General features: G+C 40.2%; 1 protein-coding gene across 11 annotated transcripts in view; it reads right to left on the bottom strand.

Annotated features, from left to right (window-relative positions):
• Positions 1 to 780: 780 nt before the first annotated feature.
• The window catches only part of GATAD2A (GATA zinc finger domain containing 2A), an 89,242-nt gene continuing 68,898 nt past the window's right edge, over positions 781 to 21,124 (bottom strand). For 5 of the 11 annotated variants that reach the window (XM_030540211.1, XM_030540214.1, XM_030540213.1 and 2 more), the window contains 9 exons: positions 18,729 to 18,858; positions 18,044 to 18,184; positions 16,429 to 16,518; positions 14,798 to 14,926; positions 13,415 to 13,603; positions 12,051 to 12,333; positions 8,187 to 8,476; positions 5,969 to 6,155; positions 781 to 5,106 (listed from right to left, as the gene is read on the bottom strand). In XM_030540211.1, the coding sequence (XP_030396071.1) occupies positions 4,976 to 5,106; positions 5,969 to 6,155; positions 8,187 to 8,476; positions 12,051 to 12,333; positions 13,415 to 13,603; positions 14,798 to 14,926; positions 16,429 to 16,518; positions 18,044 to 18,184; positions 18,729 to 18,858 (1,570 nt within the window). In that variant the 3' untranslated portion in view covers positions 781 to 4,975. The remainder of the gene's footprint in view (positions 5,107 to 5,968; positions 6,156 to 8,186; positions 8,477 to 12,050; positions 12,334 to 13,414; positions 13,604 to 14,797; positions 14,927 to 16,428; positions 16,519 to 18,043; positions 18,185 to 18,728; positions 18,859 to 21,124) is intronic. The other 6 variants (XM_030540206.1, XM_030540205.1, XM_030540207.1 and 3 more) reach the window with 6 other exon arrangements.

The raw sequence follows: 21,124 nt of genomic DNA, 5'->3' as shown, positions 1-21,124 counted from the left end.
ACCCATTGGGTAGATAGAAAGATTAACCTAAATCTATATAGAAGCCTGTGGAACCCCATAAAATTGGGTCTCTAATCCATTAACTATTGGAACTCATTTACAAAATTTTTCTTAAACATTATATGAAAATATTGTCTGATACTATAGAAGTAGAATTTATAAGCCCTATTCCATGATGAGATCGCTTTTGAGCTATAATGTAGCTATCTTTAGGTAAAATGTTTTTTGAGGGGGGGGGGGGAAAAAACTATCAAAAAATCTGATTTAAATTAAAAAAATCAGATAAAAAAAGTCTGATTTTTATCAACCGTGGTTGTTAGTGTGCTGTGTGTTTCATGTCATGAAGTCTGTGTGGATTTTACTCCCCCCACCCCCGTTCAGAAAAAGTACTTTTGAGGTTAGGGAAAAAACCCAACCTCCCTGTTCTAATGTAGAGGTCCTTCCTAGGTGCATCCATAACAATTGTGCACCTAAAGATTTTGAAAGCCTGCCTTGTTCTGCATGTAGTTAAAAAAAAAAGCCAGTAATATGAACTTCCTTTAGAACTCTCAGAGGAGTGCAGGACACTGGCAGAACTGCCACGCCAGACCTGCAGTGAAACATCTTGAACTAGACAGCTCCAAAGCATTTAAGCCCCAAGTCTGCTCTCAAAATGTATACATGCAGCTCCCATGGACTTTGATCAGGGTGGTGTGCAACAAGCACATCTCTGGGGAAACAGGTCTCTAAAGAATTTAAAACATGCCTTGAATATACCAAGCTTAAAAAAAGCAAAGCAAAGCAGTTTGTCCATTTGTTTATTGTCATTCAAATACTAAAAATCCCTCACAATACAATATACAGTTATTGATTTCAGGTTCTTCTTCCATTGAAATTGACTATCAGGCTTTAGTGGGAACATTTTTTTTAAATTTTTGTTTTATTATCAAAGATTTAGAGTCACAATAAATACAAGTGACAAAAAAAACCATACCCTGCGCTTGCGTAACGTTACTCTGTTACAGTTTTTTGTTAAATGATTATAAATTTTTTTTAAAAAAAGCACAATGCCAGTTATTTCGCTAAATGCAATATACAGCGTAACTCTGCCTTGAGCAGACAAACACTACTGCAGTTCCTTGAGGTCTTTTTGCATTATATATAGATATATATATTTATATATTTTCTAAAAAAAATGACAACTGTGTCCCCCCCTTACAAAAGGAGAAAGTGACATATGAGCCAAATAGGGTTTCTGATTCGACCACTGTATAAGCCTTCCCCCTTCTACTGTGCTCTGAAACAAGTCCCCCATTTTCATTTTCTTAGCTGTACTTTGGTAAATCCTTGTTTCTTTTAGTAAGCAAAATTTGGTAACTAAACTTGATAATTAAGAGGTAACTGACTGGTTCCTAAAACAATGATCAAAATATCTATAGAACACAAAACAATGCTATCCAGAATTTAAGATTAACCAAAAAGAATCCTCCTCAGTATTACAGCTGGAATGCCATTTACCCAAATCCCTAAAATACAAAAAAATTAGCAAGTCAAACTTTACATGAACTGGAAAGCTGTCAAAATCTTCTAACCTATAAAAATAAAAGGTTCAGCCAGGCCACTTTTCACGTTTCTGGGCAAAAACGGTAATCTGTTCAACGCCCAAACAAACAGATAATAAATTAGGTTATAAAAAAATAAAATTAAAAAACCACACAGCTCCCAAATTTCAACACTGGTTCAAATGAAAGTCAGGGGTTTATTTCACAAGTTGCTAAAATCTAAAGTACAATAGTTAGTCATTTTCATTATTATTTATTATAAAAACTCGTAGTTGCAACGTCTCAAAGAAAAAGGTTATATGGCTTGCAAGAACCAAGGCTGCTCTAACCCTCTCCCCAGGAGAGGGGGGGAAGCAAGCAGCATTTGAGCAATGTCAAACCAGCTCATGCGGCAATGTGCAGCAAAGCAGTGCAGAGTGGGGGGGAACGGAACATGGGGCATGTTGCAATATGTACCAGCTACAGGAGATCAATGTGCATGTTGTACTGTCAAATTGTACATCATCTCTTGCTCGGAGAGGGAGCTTTCGGTCCAATGATGCCTCACTTAGAGGACTGGGGTGTGGGATACCTCTTTCCAGGCCCGGATGAATGAGTCACCAGACTGCATTAGATGGGGCAGATCTGTAGGAGAAAGGAATAGCCCTTCTGGTGGCAGGAATTCCAAACATGACAGTAGTAAAAATAAACTAAAGATTTTGTTCTTACAACATGCCTAAAACTCCCCTCCTCCACAAATCAAACCACTTAAGTCACAATACTATAGGTTTACAATAGATGTGTTTTTTGTTATGTATGTTGGGGGGGCTGGAAGGGGCAGGTAAGGAGGAGAAATGGAAGTAATTTGAAAAGATTTGTTGCAAATCTTTTAATAGTTCTTCTCAAGATTGTGTATGGAGTTTTAACTGGCCAGGTATAGCACACAGTCAACTGAACATACACCTCTGAACATATGGACTGAATATGCCGATCTGGCATCTATGTACACCACTTGAATCTTTTCTTGCTGCATTTTTAGCCAAACTTTTCAGAAACAGCATATGCAATAATTATTTTTAAATTACCTGCAACATCCCAAGAACAGATACAAATGTCAAAACTGTTTTTAGATCCACGCTCCATAATATCTGCAAAATGAGGTTTTGATCCATCTTTTACACTGTGCCCCTAAAATAATTTGGCCTTGGTATATTACTTTTATTGTTTTAAGTGGAAAGAGAAAGTCCAAAATTACACTGATACAATATGGCCGGGGGGGGGGGAGGGGGTTGCGGGGGAGGGAGGGAAGTCTACAAGATGCAACATGTGCAGGCTTTGATTTTTACTTAATCTTCTGGGCTTTAAAATAGTTCTCATGATCCTTTCAACTGAAACTCAAGTTTTAAATGCGGCTATACCAATACTGACACTTCCCAAAACAGTTCTGACGTTATTGCTTCTTCCCCTTCTTCCATCCCCCTTCTGCAGCACCGGATGAAGCTCGAGCTGCCTGGCATCAGCAAGGGCACACTTTGACCTTAGAAGCTGTTCAGACCCTAGGTTTCCAAAAAGCCATTTGTGGGCACAAGATTGTAATTTGAGAAGTGAGATTTAAACTCAGAAATGCACTTTGGCCCAGGTCATTAAATAGAAATGGACAGCTGTACTCAAGAGAGTGTAAAACAGGTATTTGTCAGGAACAAAAAAAAATTCAAGGAACTGAAATACTTTCATACTGTGCAAAATAATATGCACTCTCTCTTTCTTTCTTCCTGCCCCATCAAAACAAAAACCCCAACCGTGGAATGAAAATTAAACCAAAAAAACCCCACCACCCACAACCCATCTCATCCCCACCTAGTTCTTAATACATTCAGAACAAAAAGAGTCAAACAAATTCTAGGGCTTTATACAGCAAAAAATACCATTTTGCAAAACTAGCTCAGCTACACTACTGGGTGTTTAAAAAATGTCACTAACTATTGATATTCACACAACAGAAGAAGGGTTAAAGAGAGCTTATCATAATGTGATAGGTGGATCTGAAGAGGGATGCCCTACACAGTAACTGTTTTAAATTACGGATCTAACTGAAGCTGCTAAGAAAACAAATACCAGATTCAAAGTAGAAACTGGATAGTAACTCCCCCTTCCTCTATTTATTTATTTATATATATATATTTATAATTTTGAAAAGAATTCATATCAGCACCAGTTCTAGTACCAATATGCAATACAAGTAGCAAGATATGTATTTCTGCCACTTGTAACCAATATCAAGTGAAAAAACCAAACCCAATGATTCTAAATGTGTCCGTGTAATCCCAAAATATATTAAAATCACACAGAATCCGGTCTTTAAATCAGGGTTACCTAAAGCTCTACCAAAACTGAAATACTGGAGTGATGCGATCGAGGGGCGAACGGAAGAATGGAATTCTAGGGATCAGGGTTCGGCAGTACTGCCTGAAGCATGCCCAACATGTACAGTCATCACACAACTAAAGCATGGACGAGGAAGGATTGCTTCTCATTGATAAGACAGGAAGGAACCTGTTGCCTGACTCCTACCTTTCATCCTTCTGCTCCCTCCCCTCCCCGATTACACAGCTTCTGGAGCTCCTAGTTTTTGAATAAAACTTCACAAAAGAAGAAAAGTTTCACTTTTTTTTTTAAAGTCTCTGGGAACTTTTGCAAGGGCCGATTGCTCTGTGCTAGATTAGAGAGACTGAACAGGTTACTGTTTATTGTCCAGAACTTCAGGGTTTAGACCATCAAGTGTCCATAAAGTCTATGCAACAGAATCCAATGAAAGTGAAAGGCCTACACTGCCTCCCACCTGCTGGGACTGTTGGGGCAGCAACCAGTCCATTAGAAATCATGCCCAACTAGAATTTGAGTTTGCGCTTATTTATCATTAGCTCATTATAATAAATTGTAGATTGCCTTCCTGGGGTGGGGGAAAGAGGAGAAGCAAACATGAATTCAACCTGCTAAATGTATCTGCAATCACTGGGTTCATATTCTGCTTTTCTTACAAAGAAGTGCATCCTTGATTGCCAGTGAACACTGTATGCTTGGTGACTAGCTAGCTCAAAGTAAAGAACCCAAAGGCAGATAGTCCTTTCAGTCCTCCTTTTGTGCTGGTGACCACAAAACACCCCAAACACCTAAATACACAAAGCCACAAAATAAGAATTTCTCCCCCTTCCTGACAGCCTTCACCATCAGCCAATCACAAGAATTTGGTAGCCAAGTGAGCTCGAGTCTGTTTTCACTCTTGGTGTCATTTTCTCATAGCAAGGACAGCAGCACCCAATGGGATGAGGAGCAGTCGTCTTGCTTCCTATGAAGCTTGGGCAAATCCAGCTGGGTTTAAAGCAGATTCCACTGTATTGTGGTATAAAAAAGAATGGCAGAAACAGGTGAGTCTTCCTCTTGGGCATTCCACCGCATTATTTCCATGTTGCAGATTGAGGGATGGATCGTGGGGGAATCATATCCAGGAGATATTCACGTTGACGGTCTACTGCTGAAGAAGTCTTGTGCACAGCTAAACTAGGGTTGACAAAAGCTAGAGCCCCAGCTGACAGAACACAAAAAGAGATAGAAGCGAGTGTCACAGTATGCTTAGCTTGAGACAAGAACAGTGGAAAATATACAGCTCAGTAAATGGCACCCAGATACTATGGAGATGGATGCTCTCAAAATATTAACACACATGACCCGGGGGGGGGGGGGGGGAGAGAAAGTCTCTACAACCACCTGCACAAGTGGCAACAAAACTTCCCAGATTCTTTAAAAAAGTCTTGTCATTAAGCTATCTGAGTTGACCACATAAATCAAATATTATCTCAACTCTAAATTAAATGGCATAAAAATCTTTCAATATTGGGCAGAAAAAACAAAGCCAGCAGAGCGCTAGCTGCTGCAGCAGCATCTCCTTCCTGGGGATTCCAAATATCGCTTAAAGGAAGAGACCACAAGACTTAACAGAAGTGAGAGCCTCCAACCCTTTAACCTGAAAGGTTAAAATGCTAGTTTAATAGTTAAAGATGCTGTGAGGCACATTGATAAGTTTGTGTTATAGCTTTTCCGACCGCAAAAGATCTGTTATTTCCCAGTTTCAGTAGAAGCAGATGATGTTTATGTCAAGATTATTGTTGATGTTAACAGATAGTATTAACTGCACACCCAGGACCTGCCGTTCATTGCCCTGCACCTTGTAAAATCATTTACACCTTAGGGTAAAACACAACCATTCCCCTAGAGTAGGACTTTACAGCCACTTTGGACAGGTGTAAACAACTGTACCAGGCGTGAGGTAATGGAGCAACAGGCCACTGTCCTTTATGCAGGGAGGTGTCAAAGCATAAGAGAATTAAGGTTGTTGGCCAACAAAGTGCAACTAAACTACAAAGAAAAGAACACAGAGAAAAAAAGTCTACCTGTAGTGATGGGGGTCTTCTTCCAGGTAGTAGCATTGCTCTTGCTGACAGGTCTCTCAGCATGCTTACCTGGCCTACTACCAAGTGCTGCTGCAGCTGATGCATTCTGCAACTTGGGTGACTGACTAAATGTATGCAAGACTCCTCGGGTGCTTCCTGGGGGACCTCGAGACAGCTGGCTAGAAGTCTAGTGCAAGAGAATTAATTAGAAGGGCACAGGAATGCAAAATTTATGTCTTGCAAAATGTTCAGTACAATAGCCATGACAATTCTTTACTGGATTTCTCTTCTTCCTTCTACCACACCTGGTACTGGCCACAAACTTTGTATCTGCCCTAAATCAAAATAAAATCTACCTTTTCTACATGTCAACAACAGAGCTTATTTTTACCTTTTTAAAAGTGAAGTGCACATCATACTGAGGTAGTCGTACTGAGTGGAAACAGCAAAGGCGGCAAGTACTGTGCACATTTCCTCTCTCAGACACACCACCAGACGGCAAGTCTGACCTACACCATCAATCCCTTGCTACTCCAGTTCTGGACTTCTTTGGCAGCGTTCCCAATTCCATAGTGGTTTTGTGACGTGGACAAGTGGGGACTGGGAGTAGAAGACAACCAAGTGGCTCATTTTCGTTTATGATCTGAGTTGCTATTTGAACCCAAGCCTCTGGCATGGACACAGGTTACACAATAACAAAGATCTTACAGCTCAAAGCATCAGGAGTTCCTTGCTCACACTTCTCTATGCTATGCTTCTAAGTGTTTCCTATCAAATATGTAATTATCTAAATTAGGGAAATTTTTAGAAATGTAACTACACTGATGTACTAGCACTGAAGCAGAATTTTCTCGATCTGTACAAACCCAAAATTAAAGACATTTATATGCTACATACTGTGCAAGGACACAAGAATGGCCATACTAGGTAAGATCAATAGTCCATCTATGCTCTGTATCCTATCTTCCAGTGGATCAGTGCCAGGTACTTCAGTGGGAATGAACAATTATCAAGTGATTCATCCCATCATCCAGTCCCAGATTCTGGCACTCAGAAGTTTAGGGTCACCCAGAGCCATTGATGGACCTGTCCTCCATGAATTTATCTAATTCTGTTTGGAGCTCTACAGTGTCACATAGAGCAGAGTTATTCTGCTCCTCTTGCCACCTCCCCTTCCAAAATAGCACCCTGAGAGTAACAAATGGATTCATTTTACCGGTGATATTTATGTAATTACTACTTAAAACCATCAGCCATAACTGAGCTAGTCAACAGTTTATTATTTTATACAAGTTTTTGCCTGTAATAGTTTTGCTGCTCTTTTATTCTTCCATTAATTGCTACTGTTACAAATCTGCACAGGGTCACTGGAATGTATCTGATCTGTATCAAGCTATGCGATGTCAGAGAACTCGACTGTGGTTTTAGAAGAATTCTGTCCCAAGTGTGCCCCTTAGCGTGGGATTCTGGAGTTTACGTGGGAGTAGTTCAGTTGAAACCAGGTGAGAAGAGCAGTCTTTGAAATATTTAAACTAAAATTTGCATTTTTAAATGTCCTGTTGATACCCAACCTCCTACCTAAACAATCAAGAGTTCTTTAACATTTCAGTCAATATTTACAACTGGAACTCTTCCAAGCATTACAGAAATGGCTCTATGACCTCTGTCCCTGGGCCCTCCCACTGGTGTTACAGTCAAGGACACATGCTATTTGGGGGCTACCAGAATGTGGTTTTAACAAACTAGAGCTAAATAAAAACCTTCTCTCCATCCCTAGAGTCCTGTGGGCACCCTTCCCCTTTAAATATGCAGGATCATGTCCTTATTTCTTTATGACAGCTGGATGTGACTCTTCAGATTCATCAGTGTTCCTCCTCAATCTGCCAGAGAAGGTTTTTGAAACAGTGCAAGTCTCTCCCCATGATACCTCTGCAGAATTAAGTGTTTGTTCTCTGCTACTTCAGGAGCAGAGCTCACATCTCAACTGTAGGATCCTCTTACCATAGCACGCTGGATTAACAACAGGACAGCCAAAAACTTAATTCAAAAATACACTTCAGAGCTTACACAACAAACTCTTCTTGTATCAACTTTCATGCGCCTATTTTGCATCACACACACACAAGTGTGATCTTTTAAAACATATGGCAGGAGCACAAGCTGCAGACACCTTGTTTGATTATCTGCGATGGCTAATTTAGTACTGAAGGATTCCTACCTGCTTGAGTGAGTGATGCTGGACTATAGGTTCTGACTTGGTCTGTACAGGAGAAGCAGTCTGTTGCAGTATCCGCTGCTCAATCTCCTGCTCTTGCTGCAATGCTTTCACAAAAGCAGCCTTCAGTCGATTAGTGTGCTCAGCCTTGAGGGCCTTTTTCTGATTCGATGTCATACAGGTTTCACACATAATGGTTCCGTTCTTCTCTTCCCTCCAGCGGCAAGTGAAGTCAGTCTTACATTGAGCACACATATAGGGCTCCTGAGATGAGGCTGCGACTGAAACTTTACCTGTGAAATACAACCAGGTTAGCTCACCACTACAGGGTCTAAAAATGGTTTCTGCCTTTGTTCTCAAGCTCCCATTGCTCTAAGCATGTGTCAGTTTATGTTCCTATTTTATCCTTACACACACAGTTTCATTTACTGCTCTTAATGAGGATGTTAACCAATTTTTAGCTGTGCATCAAGCAAGTCTGAATCTTGGCAACAAGCGCTTACTTACTCAAGCAGACTACCTAAAGGATACACAGCGGACCACACACCATCCCAGAGCCCTGGGAGGTAAATAAAGTCCTCTCCTCACAAAAACTAGATCAGAGGATTTTGCAAGAAAATATTGGCATGTAATTCATCCCTTACCCTTGTATTCAGACCTCTAAAAGTATCACGACTGATCAGCGACAATGGCATTATGCTTCTGGTTTCCATTATCTGTGAAATAAATGTTCCTCACTTTGTCCCTTCCCTCCTTTCCTACCGCTCAAGTGAAAGCAAAAAAATGGCTATTTTAAAAAACTGCCCCGAAGTATACTAGACACTTGAAAGGCAACAGAGTCCTTGTTGCAAGGAAACTAACGTCTAACTTTTGACATGACAAAATAAGTAACGATAATTAAAAATGAAAAGGTGAGAGAAAAGGTTAAAGATAGATAAGAACTACATTTATAATTCACATGGTTATTTTGCACATCTTGACAGTTTTGTTAGGTTGGTGAGACATTTTTCTTATTATTTAAACTGAGGGACACTCCAGTCTTCATTCTAGACCTTGCCCACCAATATATTAGTAGAGCATTTTTTCTTAAAGTCTAATTACCAAAATGTGTATATAAATCATGATCTTGGTCCTACCCTCCCCATTATTGTCATCTTTTGTTGCAATAGGTCTAACCTATTCTAGATGAGGACCTGTCACGTCTATGGCATGAAAACCATCTACTTACAGTTATTGAGAAAAATTTTAAATATCCAAACAACTGACTAAACCACATAAACATCTGACAATAACTTCACATGAGCATCATGAAAGATTATACATGGGCTGGAAAAAAATCATGACCATTTTTAACATATATACACACTTGTAGGAGGATTCTTAAAGCCCAAATAGTACAACTTCAATTTTCTGAAGGGTTTCAGACATCTGAAGTCTTCATAAAAACACAGGGTTTAGATGGGAAGCACTGCTATCAAATGACCAATATTTAGTTAACCTAAAGTTAACTAAATAGGGTTTACTGTATGCATAAGTTAGCTATGATGACCTGTATAAACTCTCATAATACAAAGTAAATGCCTTATAAAAGGTATTCTCCCTGCCTCACTCTTTAAAACGCTAGCATTAGCAAAGCCTCTTTAAACATTTGTTTTCTGCATGTCTTCTCCCATCTCTCTTGGTTACCAGTGTGTGTATCTACATAAGAACTTCCTTACGTCTCATCACCCTGCCCAAGTCACCACAAGCTAGCATTAACAGCAAAATAATGATTCCCAGGAGGAAGATAGGTTGTGACATCAGTGAATGGATCAGATAAGAGACACAAGATTATTAGTAAGGGTGAAAGCTATTTTATAACCAAATACGGATTTAAAAAAAAAAAAAAGGGGGGGGGGGTATTTTAAAACTTTTCTGAACCATGGCAATGGATCTTTAGGGAAAAGAACCTTGCAGAAGCTGAGCCCTCCTACTCACATACTGATAACCCACTTGTGACTAGCATGACTAACGTGCTCGGAGGAGAGAACAGTAAGAGGGTCACAGTTCCCAAGGAAAGCCAGCTGTATTTTGGGGGTGGATTTGATTGATGGCTCTGGATTAGACTAGAGATACGGGTTTTTTCACCTCGAGGAAACTGACCTCGCTCTGGCACAAAGCAGCCAATTGAAATCAGATCAATGTGAAGGGAGTCATTTTTAAGCACAGTTCTAGAAGTCACTAGTGTTCAAGTCACCTCTCTGCCCCCCTATGAAATTAATCGCCATAAATTGCAGCGTTACTGGCAGACTCTGAGGCCAACGACTTAACAGCCAATGGAAAGTGCACCACCTTCTTATTGTGTTTTAAGAGATGGTTGCCTGCAGGTCAAATTTATAACAAACTGGTGAGGCAGCATGGGGGGTGGGGGAGTGTCCACCGCTAACTGGAGCTGTGAGTTTGTTCTTGGGGTGGTTTTCACTTTACTATGCGGGCACTGCCAGAGTCAATGACCCAATGTGAAACTGAATAAGTGGTTGAATAAAAAAAGCCTTCCAAAGAAACAGGCAGATCTATGGGTTTTCAAGATTATAACTTCAGAGGTTACCTGGGTAGCAACCTTTGTTGTCTAGCCAAGTCTGAAGTACAGTCCTCATACTTAGAGCTCCATTGCAAAACAAAATGATCAGATCTAGGTCACTTTGAACATGGAGGACAACTTCCCTCATATCCAGCAAGCAAATTAAAGCTTTTTCAATTACACAAATTCGTTTAATTTGGAAATGCAAATCCTCTTTGCTTTTAGGAACAAGTTGGGATAGAAACCCGCTGAGATTTCCAGGTAATGTCCATACCAGAGATTATTATTCTGAAACTGATCCTCCTCAGAGAATTTTATTGGGGTAGAAAGCCAAAGAGAATTGAAGATAAGGGCAAGGAAGCTTTCTAGAGCAGGGGTTCTTTGCACCACAACTCCCTTCTGACAACAAAAATTACTACATGACCCTGGGGGTGGGGTGGGGGTACCAAAGCCCCACTGTTGCCTAAGGGCTTCAGCCCCAGGTAGGGGGCCTGTAACCTAAGCCCCCACTGTCCAGGGCTGAACCCCTTGGGCTTCAGCTTTGGCCCCAGGCGGTGGGGCTCAGGCTTCAGCTTCCACCCTAGGACCCAGCAAGTCTAAGCCAGCCCTGGTGACCCCATTAAAATGGTGTCATGACCCATTTTGGGGTCCTGAACCACAGTTTGAGAACTGCTGTTCTAGAGAAAAGTTCTTACAATCAGTATCCAGCACCCAAGAATCCAGGATGGTGGTAGGCTTCTAGAAATCCCCGAGTTAGAGAACGTAAATTTGAAAGCCACAGAGATATTACTGAAACCAGTATTAAATTTTTGTTCTCAGTTTACCTAACTACTGTGAGAAAACCCAAAATAGTTCTTCTGATACAGCCGTGATTAAAAGGCATTGCTACTCCAACTCTTCTTACGTGATAAGGAAGGGCCAGCGCCTCACCTTTTGCCAGAGGCTAAGGAGGCATCCTCCACTGCATAAACCAAGAGTAAAGAAATAAATTGAGTACGTCTGCTGCACTTTGCATTTAAAACTGCTGTGCAAAAACACCACCTATTTGAGAAAGGTATGTATTATTTCCATTTTTAAGATGAAGAAATTAAGGAAGAGCTTAAGCAATTTGGAGAAATCCACATCGTATCAGTGACCAAACTAAGACTAAGTTGCATGCTCTCAACTCTTAACCTCATGCTGCTTCTAAAACAGGTGAGGGTGGTGAGAGAAGTCACAGTACATGAAATGAATTTACTTGTATTAATGAGTCTAGCATATTTTAAAGCTCTCAATAAATAAGCCTCCAGTATCTAGTACTAGCTTACCTTGAGTTTCTAGCAAGTTCTGCACTACTTCCTCCAAACCAACCAGATAAATAAATTCGTTGTTGGCTGCACTTGGCAGGAAATTCATCTCTGGTGCAGGTGGTTTAGGAGGTGGGATCTCCAGTAGCGTCTTCTCCAGCTGCTTGCGCAGTGCAAGTTTGGCAGCAGCTTGCCGGCTGGCTGGGGACTCGTTGGAATTCACTATAGAAGCAACACTGGTAGTAGTAGCAGCATTAGCCTGAGCCGATGTCACGGTTGTACCTTTTATTGAAGTAGGTGAGGCCTTAAAGAAAGTTCAAGCATGGTTACTAATCAGAATACAACTGCCTTGATAGTTTAATCCCTATAGCCCATTCTAATCTTGTCCTCTCCGAGATAACCAACAAGGAGGCCAACTAGTATCAATTGTGATAGTAGACAAGTGTCCACATTACAAAACCTATTTGGAACTGGACTAAGCCATCTCTCAAAATACCAATTTCATATAGCCCACAGAATAGACAGCAGGGTATGACTTGTGCCCTTGATATAAATGGGTCACCTAGAGGCGCAATGCTAGGCATTCCATTACCAGGCATCTAGTCTCTCTATCTAATATTTTTTCCAGAATTCTTAACTTTGCTCATTCACCATTTTTTGTAATGCATTCTTAGAAACTTGAAAAGGCCATTTACAGTACTTCTCCTTAACATTTTGTCCTTTTTGATTTGACAAACACTGACTTTTCCCTGCATAAATTATGAATAAGTCAGTTTGCTTTTGTCTCCTTCACTGGTTCACTAACAGAAATGCACTGTGCATTCTGGGTTCTGCTTAAATAGTGGTTATTTTATTTATGTGAGAAAATGCTTCCTTAGAAGAGAGAAGGGGGTAGGAGGAAACGGATTCTGGGGAACATTTCCAACTAAAACATGCCCAGTATAGTAGCTGAGGCCCAAAATTTGTCCACAATGTTTACATTCCTTCCAAGTCTTGTTTTGTCATACCCCGGACGTTACATATTTCCTCTGTCTTCTCACAGACAATACAAAAAAGTCAATTAAAACATACAGTGTCAAAAGTTAAATGCATTTTAAATTAAACTTAAGAGATTTGTATTGGGTATGAACAAATTAATATGGACTGTTCTTTTCCCTCGTATGTGCATATATTATCTAGAGCTTTTGCAAACGCTGAATAAAGATAAAGAACTGCCTGCAAGCAAAGAACAAAGAGCGGAGTAGTAACAGAAATAACCAGTTACATCAGTTGAGAGAGAAGACTGCAAACAAGAGTAATGAGATGTAGCAACTGGACAAATCAGTAACTGTAATCAGTCTCAAAAGGACAGAAGTGAATAGTGTTCTGTATCTTTTGGATCTCACCTGTGGTATATTGACAAGCAGGCTGGTATTGGGAACATTGGCAATGCGGATTAAACCCTGTTGTATAATTCTCTGTCCCTGAATCTGTACACTGGGGACGGATGCCCGTGGTGCCAGAAGCAGCGGAGGTGGCCCCGTGCTGGAGTGCTGTCGGATGTTGTGGATTTGCTGGGGAGAAACAGAGATGGGCTGATGCAATGGTTCCATGAAGGATGGGATGGAGAGTGTTAGAGAAGGTGGAGAACAGTGGGTGGGAGGTGGAGTAGGATGAAATGATGTGATGGAAATGATGCAAATCCAGGAACAAAAAACAAACAAAACAAAAAACATGCAACAACATTAACATCATTGTCAAAATCTGCAGCTTCATTTTGACTGTAAATGCATTCCAAGAGAAGCAACATAGAATGCAACATTAGAAAAGATGCTTGACTTCAAAACTTAAGCCAAAAATCTAACCATTTTTGCCTTGATAAACACAATGGTCTGAAGTTAACAGTTCCTTTCCAACATGTATAGCTCCTAATAGTCTGTTTAACTTTAAGATTATTAGTGCAGCAATTCTACTTTAGACTGAACAAGTTTTTTGCATATTAATCAGGACTGAAAGGAAACTAAATCCCATGTGCATACCTTCTTTAACATTAGCCATCCAGCAGGCACACATGGTTTGTTAAAAAAAGTCGTCCCACCACTGCAAAATAAAATCTCCACTGAGCTAGATAAATATTTCCCTGCATCACACAGTGATCACAGTATATTCAGTAAGATCCACTGGAGGTAGTTCTCCCCCTGCCTCACCTTGCTTCTTTGGTGCAACCACTACTTTCCCCTCATAGAAGACAAATGGACTTAAGAACAAGGCACCTTCACAGCATTTTCAGTTCTCCAGTTTGCTACCTCATCCTAGCAGCCCAGTAGTCAATTTGACAATGAAGGCATTGAGAGGAGGAGATTAAAACATACATCAGAGGTGAAATTGATAAAACAGGAAAAGTAAGGAGAAAAATGTTTTTAAGAACCAAAACCACAGTAGGATTAAGTCTTCTGCATTGTTCTGGTGGGTAAAGCTGGCCCAATGGTAGTGCTCTGCATTACCATATGAGACCTGGGTTAGTCCTCATCATAAGTCTTAGGAGTGAGACAGTGCATTTAGTCAGCACAGATCGCTCAACAGTAATGCATCCAGTCTATTAAGGAGAGGGTCCTACGAGAACCTCATCCAACCCTCTTGGGTAAGGGGAATGGTGATCATGACTCAGAGCCTTGAAGTTGAAATGTAAAAGTGGAAAGAATTAGTGAGACAATCCCCTAAGCCCTGTGGGGAGCGGAAAGAACACACTTGATGCGGTGAGGGAGATCTACAACCAAACCAACTCTTACCTGGGCTCCTCTGACAAGAGGTGGCATTACTATCTGCGTATTCTGCTGAGATCCCAGTTTTGAAGATGCTTGTTGCCCTCCACGGACCAATGGAGGGGGGATAACAGTGCCTGATATACGTGAAGAGGTCTACAAAACAGGGGAGCATTTACTTTTACATTTATTTTTAGAAAACAGAACATGTTTATCTATATAGATGTTTATATTTAGTTTCTCACAGTTGTATTTGACTGTTTGTATGCTTATGTCATTTTCAAAGACTGCACTGCCACGCCTTCCTTGTGAATTCCCAAAGAGATTTTTCTTTTCTTTCTACTTCCTCCCTCTCCTCTTTACTTGCCTTACTCTATCTGCTGAGCTATTCTTGGTATTGGTATTGAGGGAATCTAAAGGTGAGTCTCAGATCTTACACTGAATGTAAGGGCACAGAGCTCATTGTTCAAAACTGCTTCAGTGAGAAAAACAAAGATTTCAATTCTAATCGGGTATCCATTCTAGGGTGGATAACTTCTTTTACTATATGAAATGCAGCTTTATACATCTGGGTATCGTCACTTAGAGAAGCCAAAAACTGGCCACTGTTCATGAGTTAAGGTTCTCACAAGAGCACTGGAGCTAGCTTTCCCTTTTACTATTTATAGTGAGTGTAACAACTTCATACTGTGAAGGGCATAGGGGAAGCCAATGTTCACTTATATTGTGCTTTTCATTCAAGAATTTCAGAAATGCTTTACAAATATTAAACAAACTTCACAAGATTCAGGAATTACTGCAATTGTACAGTTACAGATACAGAGAGGTAAAGTAACTTGCCCAAAAAACTTGTATAGCAAGTAAGAGACAGAACAGCAACAGAACCCAGGAGTCCTGACTCCCATTTCCCCTGCTCTGACCACTAGACTATATGCCTTCTACTACTGAAAAAAATTCCACTCTGTGTTACTTGAAAATTTCATTTGTGGTGCAAGTTCCTCTTAAAGTGCTGTCTTTAGTGAGGGCAGCAGTCTCTCTGCGCAGTAGAGATAAAGAATCTGTCAACCTTTGAGTTTATCATTTTATTCTAGTGCCCTGAAACTTGCTTATGATGGTAGGATAGTTTCACAGCAAAATTAAGCAGGGTGCTCTTTGGCCAAAGGCCTTTTCAGTACCTCTTATGTATCAGTCAGGAAAGTGCAATTGGAATTTGACTAAAAATCACCACTGGAAGAAAGATTATATGGGGTTTTCTCCCCCACTCCCAGTCTTAAGAGCTTATTGTAACTGAATTCATGGGGGTGAGCACTGGTTTAATCAATATAAAAAATTTCACTTGGAACCAAACTGTTTTTGTGACAACTAAGCAGACTGTAGACATCCAGTCCTATTAAATAAAACTTGCAGGATGCTTTTTGTGCTAAAACTGTTCATTATGTGAAAAGTTGAAAATTCATTATCTGCCACTGTACAACTTTGCTGGAATGCTTATTGAAATTAGAAGTGGGAGAGATGTCATCAACATATTACTACTTCTCCACCCAGCAATATATGGAGCAACTTTGCTAGATCTATATTAAAGATTATCCCTCCTATTATGCACCTTCATCCCTTCTGCATGCCCCAAACCTGGCAACATATGAGGCCCCCATGCTAACCTGAAGGGATGGCTTCCCAGCAGGAACATTCTGTGTTCCCCGCACCAATGGGGGAGGGGTGGCCACAGCACTCCCAGAGGAACCAGGAGGCTACAAGAGAAAAACCAGAAAGACAGACCCATGAGAGGTTTGAGCAGAATTGCAGCAATTAAGGAAAATAAAAATATTTTCCTCCTTATAACTCAATGAGAGATTATTGCAATATAGTGATTCTCTCTCTCTCACACTGTCTAACGGGCATGTTTAAATCCACAAATTAGTATTCAAGTATAGATAAGAGATTCATTCATTCTCAGTTTTATATAAATTATATACCTTCATGAAGGCTTTAAAAGCAATTATATAAAGCAACAGTTTAGTAATTTACAATACATTTTAAAATGAGCTATTTAAAAATTAAATAGGTCTCAATATACAACCTAGTTCAGTCCCCAAAGCACGGGCAAACTTCATTAATTAAGGACTGTTACCCGAAAACGAATCGGGATATTAAGAACGCATTCTAAAATGTGTTGTTCCATTCTTAGTCAATTCAATATCCAAAAGTTCACTTCAGTGTTCAGTAGCAGATTATGTAATGCATGTACCCAACACATCTAATTGATTTCAGTAAACAAAAACCTGAGTTTAAAAACAAAGTACTCCAAAAGAAAATTTCACAGAAAGTGAGGGAAATAAAATATTTCTCCTTACCCACCTCTAATGTGAACTGAAATGCTTTTAATATAAATATGTACAAAAACTGTTAAGATCCACAAAGTCTCACACATTTTAAAGTAAAGTTAAACAGGAAATGACTTTCAACTATTCATCAGCCAAGACTAGAATTCAGAATTTTGAGTTTCCCTTGCCTGGGTTTATCAGTAACATCTAAAGCAGCGTACGGGATACAGCACTTGGCTACTGGTTCTGCGTGTTCGTGACTCTTAGATGTTAATGCCTTTCAAAAGTATGTTAGCGGTATTAATGCTGGAAAATATTCTATTAAGAATTCAGATTCTTTGTTTTTTAATGATTTTAACTGCGCAATATTCACACAATCGTAAACTGTCAGTGTCTTCAAACTAAAAAGCATAAAACTGATTAATGATGGACAGTTTTACAGCGTTTTAACAGGAAAACTAAAAACAGCAAAAACATGAAGATGAAGAGGACATGACATACTTTGGAAGAGCCAATATATTCAACAGCAAAGTTCTGGAAAACTATTGTATATAATTTTAAGAAGGGATATAATGCAAAGCTCTTACACTACAAATGCATATTCAAAGTCAGTGGAAAGGGTACCACCTTTGAAAAGGTTAATACAAAGATTCCAAAGAGATAACTTTTGTATTTAAAATGGGGAATACCACTGGAACCAGAACGAACTTTTAAAGTGCATTCTCAAAAGGCATTTATATTTTTACTGTTGGACTGGGTTGTTTTGAGAAACAAGGAAATTCACGTAATGTTTAGAGTAAATGGCTTTTTCAATTAGAGATATTCTTTAGTGTTACAGTACATTTTGATTTGAGAGTTATACAGGGTACCACAAAATTATGGCAACCACCATGCTGGCAGTGTTTAGAAACCAAAACCACCAGTTGTTAAACGTCTGTGGGGAAATCAATACCTTCTGAGTAGTGGTCTCTTTCTGTATTTGACTCTGCCGAAGCTTTTTCAATAAAACAAGTTTTGCTTCTTCTAATCGTAACTCTTCTTTTAGCTGTTTAATCATTCTCTCGCGCTCCTCTGGGCTGCTCTTCTGTAAGGCCAGTTAAGATATTTGGGAGTGAGGTAGAAAGGACAAAAAGAAGATAAAGTACAAGTAACAACAACCTGCAGCAGAATAACTCAGTTGGGACTAACAGCATTCACCTGGAATGTATAGACATAAACTAAGTGCTGAGAAAGAGCTCAAACCAAAAGCAGGCTTTAAAATTCATCCTTTACTAAACTGGTAAAATTAACAGCTCATTTTGCTTTAAACAAAATGTTTCTACTTCTGAAGTGGGAATACTGTGCTATTTTAAATACTGAATGGGTGGCTAACAAGTTTTCATATATTTCTCTGAAAAAGTATGGGGGCAGGGCAAGAGAGGATATTAGGAGTAGAAACCAAACACAGAGACTGACTTCAGCCCTTAATACAGCCTCAGCCCCAGGAGCTCAAACTGCATGAAGCTGTATATGAAAAAGGTGAACACAGCTGCTGAATCTTACATCCTGTAGTCTCAACTTCAACTCAGAATAACTAGTGACTGTTTCAATATTTCTAAGTAACATAGCCTAGAGTTTATCAAAAAATGTGGACTCACCATGAGTGCCTCTGTGTTGGTCTCTCTTAATGCTATTTTTGTTAAACCATTCATTCTAGGGCTCGAAGGTTCATTGTCTGATAACACTATAATATCAGGCGAGGGGACTCTCTTTTCTCTCTTTAGATCACTGTAAATCAAAAGAAAGCAAGGCCATTGAACTTCTCCCCAGAGCAAAGAATGTTAACCTGTCAGTAACACTTTAAAAAAGTAACCCTGAATGCCTCAGGTGTGAAGAAAGTGTTACGTATCCAATGCAAGACCAGAGTTCACACTCAGATTCCAATTTCCATCTGAAGATTGTAAGCATAAGACAACAATCACGATTACTTGTGAAATATCCATAACGAGTACACAAACAGGCCTTAAATCAGTGGTTATCAAACTGGGTCGCAATCACAAATGCAGATCATACCACCATCAGCAGATGGGGGTCACGTGATCTCTAGCATTGTGGCATATGCCATTTTGCTTGACATGGCATGACCTTGCATGCACCATTATGTAAGAGGTCACAATGTGTGGAGGACGCCATTTTGTAGAGTTAATTGGTATCTTTCCTGCAGCACAACCTCACATGTATGGTGTGTGCAAGGTCATGTTGGGCAGAGGATGCTATTTTGTTCTTCAAAATTGTATCCTCAATGCAGTCTGGGGTCCCAGCAGGAAATACTTCATTAAAATGGGGTTGTACGAGCAAAAAGAGTTTGGGAACCCCCTGCCTTAAATCATTGGTGCCTCTGTTGAGGCTGCCAAAAGATGTGCCGAACATGGTGGTAGTTTGTACAATGGAGATAACATGGTTCCTAATGAGAGGGCGAGTCAGCAAATTTATTCACAAGGCAGATGGCAATGACTTTCAGTCACTGGTGACCAACACTGCAAGTAAACCAATGACCTAGAGGTGAAAGGGCCTATATCCCAGGTTAAATCCAAACCCATCCCATTTGCTCACTGCCAAAAGGCCTTTGAATGCCAAAAGGCCTGAAACTCTTCAGCCTGTACAAGTATTCAATGACCAGCATTTCATCAGGTTGCTTTCCTTATCCCTCCCCTACTACAAATGTTTCTGGTTATTATCCCCCACCCAAGTTACAATTTTATTGATCAGAATCCTACTGAAGCAGGACAAAGGTGCACTACACATACAATTCACTGCAACACAGCATGTACAAGAAAAGCATTTGCATTTAAAGATTTTACAGCACAATATTCTATTACCACCACAAGTAGGTGCCCTATTACTTAGCAACTTAAATGTCTTCGCAACCTAAATGCCCAATTTATATCCAAACCCACAGAAACACTTTCTCCAGATGCAGATACGATGTTATGCTTTGTTTCATTTCAGCTTAGAGACATTGTTTGGAATTTTAAGCGACAGCAGGGTCATCAGTTGTTTTGATGTGCTATATCTTAGCATGTGCTGGATTCAGAGAGCTAATCTACCTTTTAACTCTAACAGACATACAAGAACACTGTTATTTAATCACACCAGCCAAAAAAGGACCAAGACAGATTACCGTGCAGCATAATGTAACAGCAGACTTTCCACCACACTGTACAGTACCATTCTTTCCACCACACTGTACAGCTTTCTGATTGGACAAACATTAACAGCCTATAAAATCTCCCTGGCTTGGGATTGTCCAGCAGAGGCCATTTGCCAAGCGAATTAAGAACTTGAGCTGAAACGAGTCTTTAGTAAAATATAGCTGATCAGCTATATTAACCCACTGGTGTTAGGATTAGGGATTTCAGATATCAAGTGTATAGTATCTCAAGGGTGGCAGCAGATTTAATAGGTGGTCTTTTACTGAAATACAATAGCATAGCCTCCACCCACGCTGCCAGTTACTTTTCTGTAACTGGTGTTCTCTGAGATGTGTTGCTCATGTCCATTCCACATTAGGTGTGTTGTGCTTGCCACATGCACCAGTGCCTGAAGTTTTTCCCTCGGCAATATCCGTAGGGGAGTGGCTCTGGCACCCACATAGTATGGTATAAGGAGTGCTGCTGGCTCCCTCGACCCTCAGTTCCTTCTTGCCGGAAACTCTGACAATGGGGAAGGAGGGCGGGTCACGGAATGGACATGAGCAACATCTTGGGGAACACCAATTACGGACAGGAAACTGTCTTTTCTTCAAGTACTTGCTCATGTCCATTCCACATTAGGCGACTCCAAGCAGTTCCTGTGGTGGTGGATAGGAGTTCACAGCTGTTTAGATTGTAATACTGCTCTGCTGAACCCAGTGTTGTCTCTGGCTTGCTGAGTGATGGCATAATAAGACGTAAACGTGTGGAGCTGGGTTGATGTACGGAAAGGCTTGGTATGCTCCAAGTAAAAAGCCAAGACCCTCCAGATGTCCAGTGTGTGCAGATGCCTCTCCTCAGCA

Source organism: Gopherus evgoodei, chromosome 22, assembly GCF_007399415.2.
Source record: "Gopherus evgoodei ecotype Sinaloan lineage chromosome 22, rGopEvg1_v1.p, whole genome shotgun sequence".
NCBI lineage: Eukaryota > Metazoa > Chordata > Testudines > Testudinidae > Gopherus > Gopherus evgoodei.
Note: the sequence above shows the minus strand (reverse complement) of the source record. Positions and strands in the feature narration are given on the sequence as shown.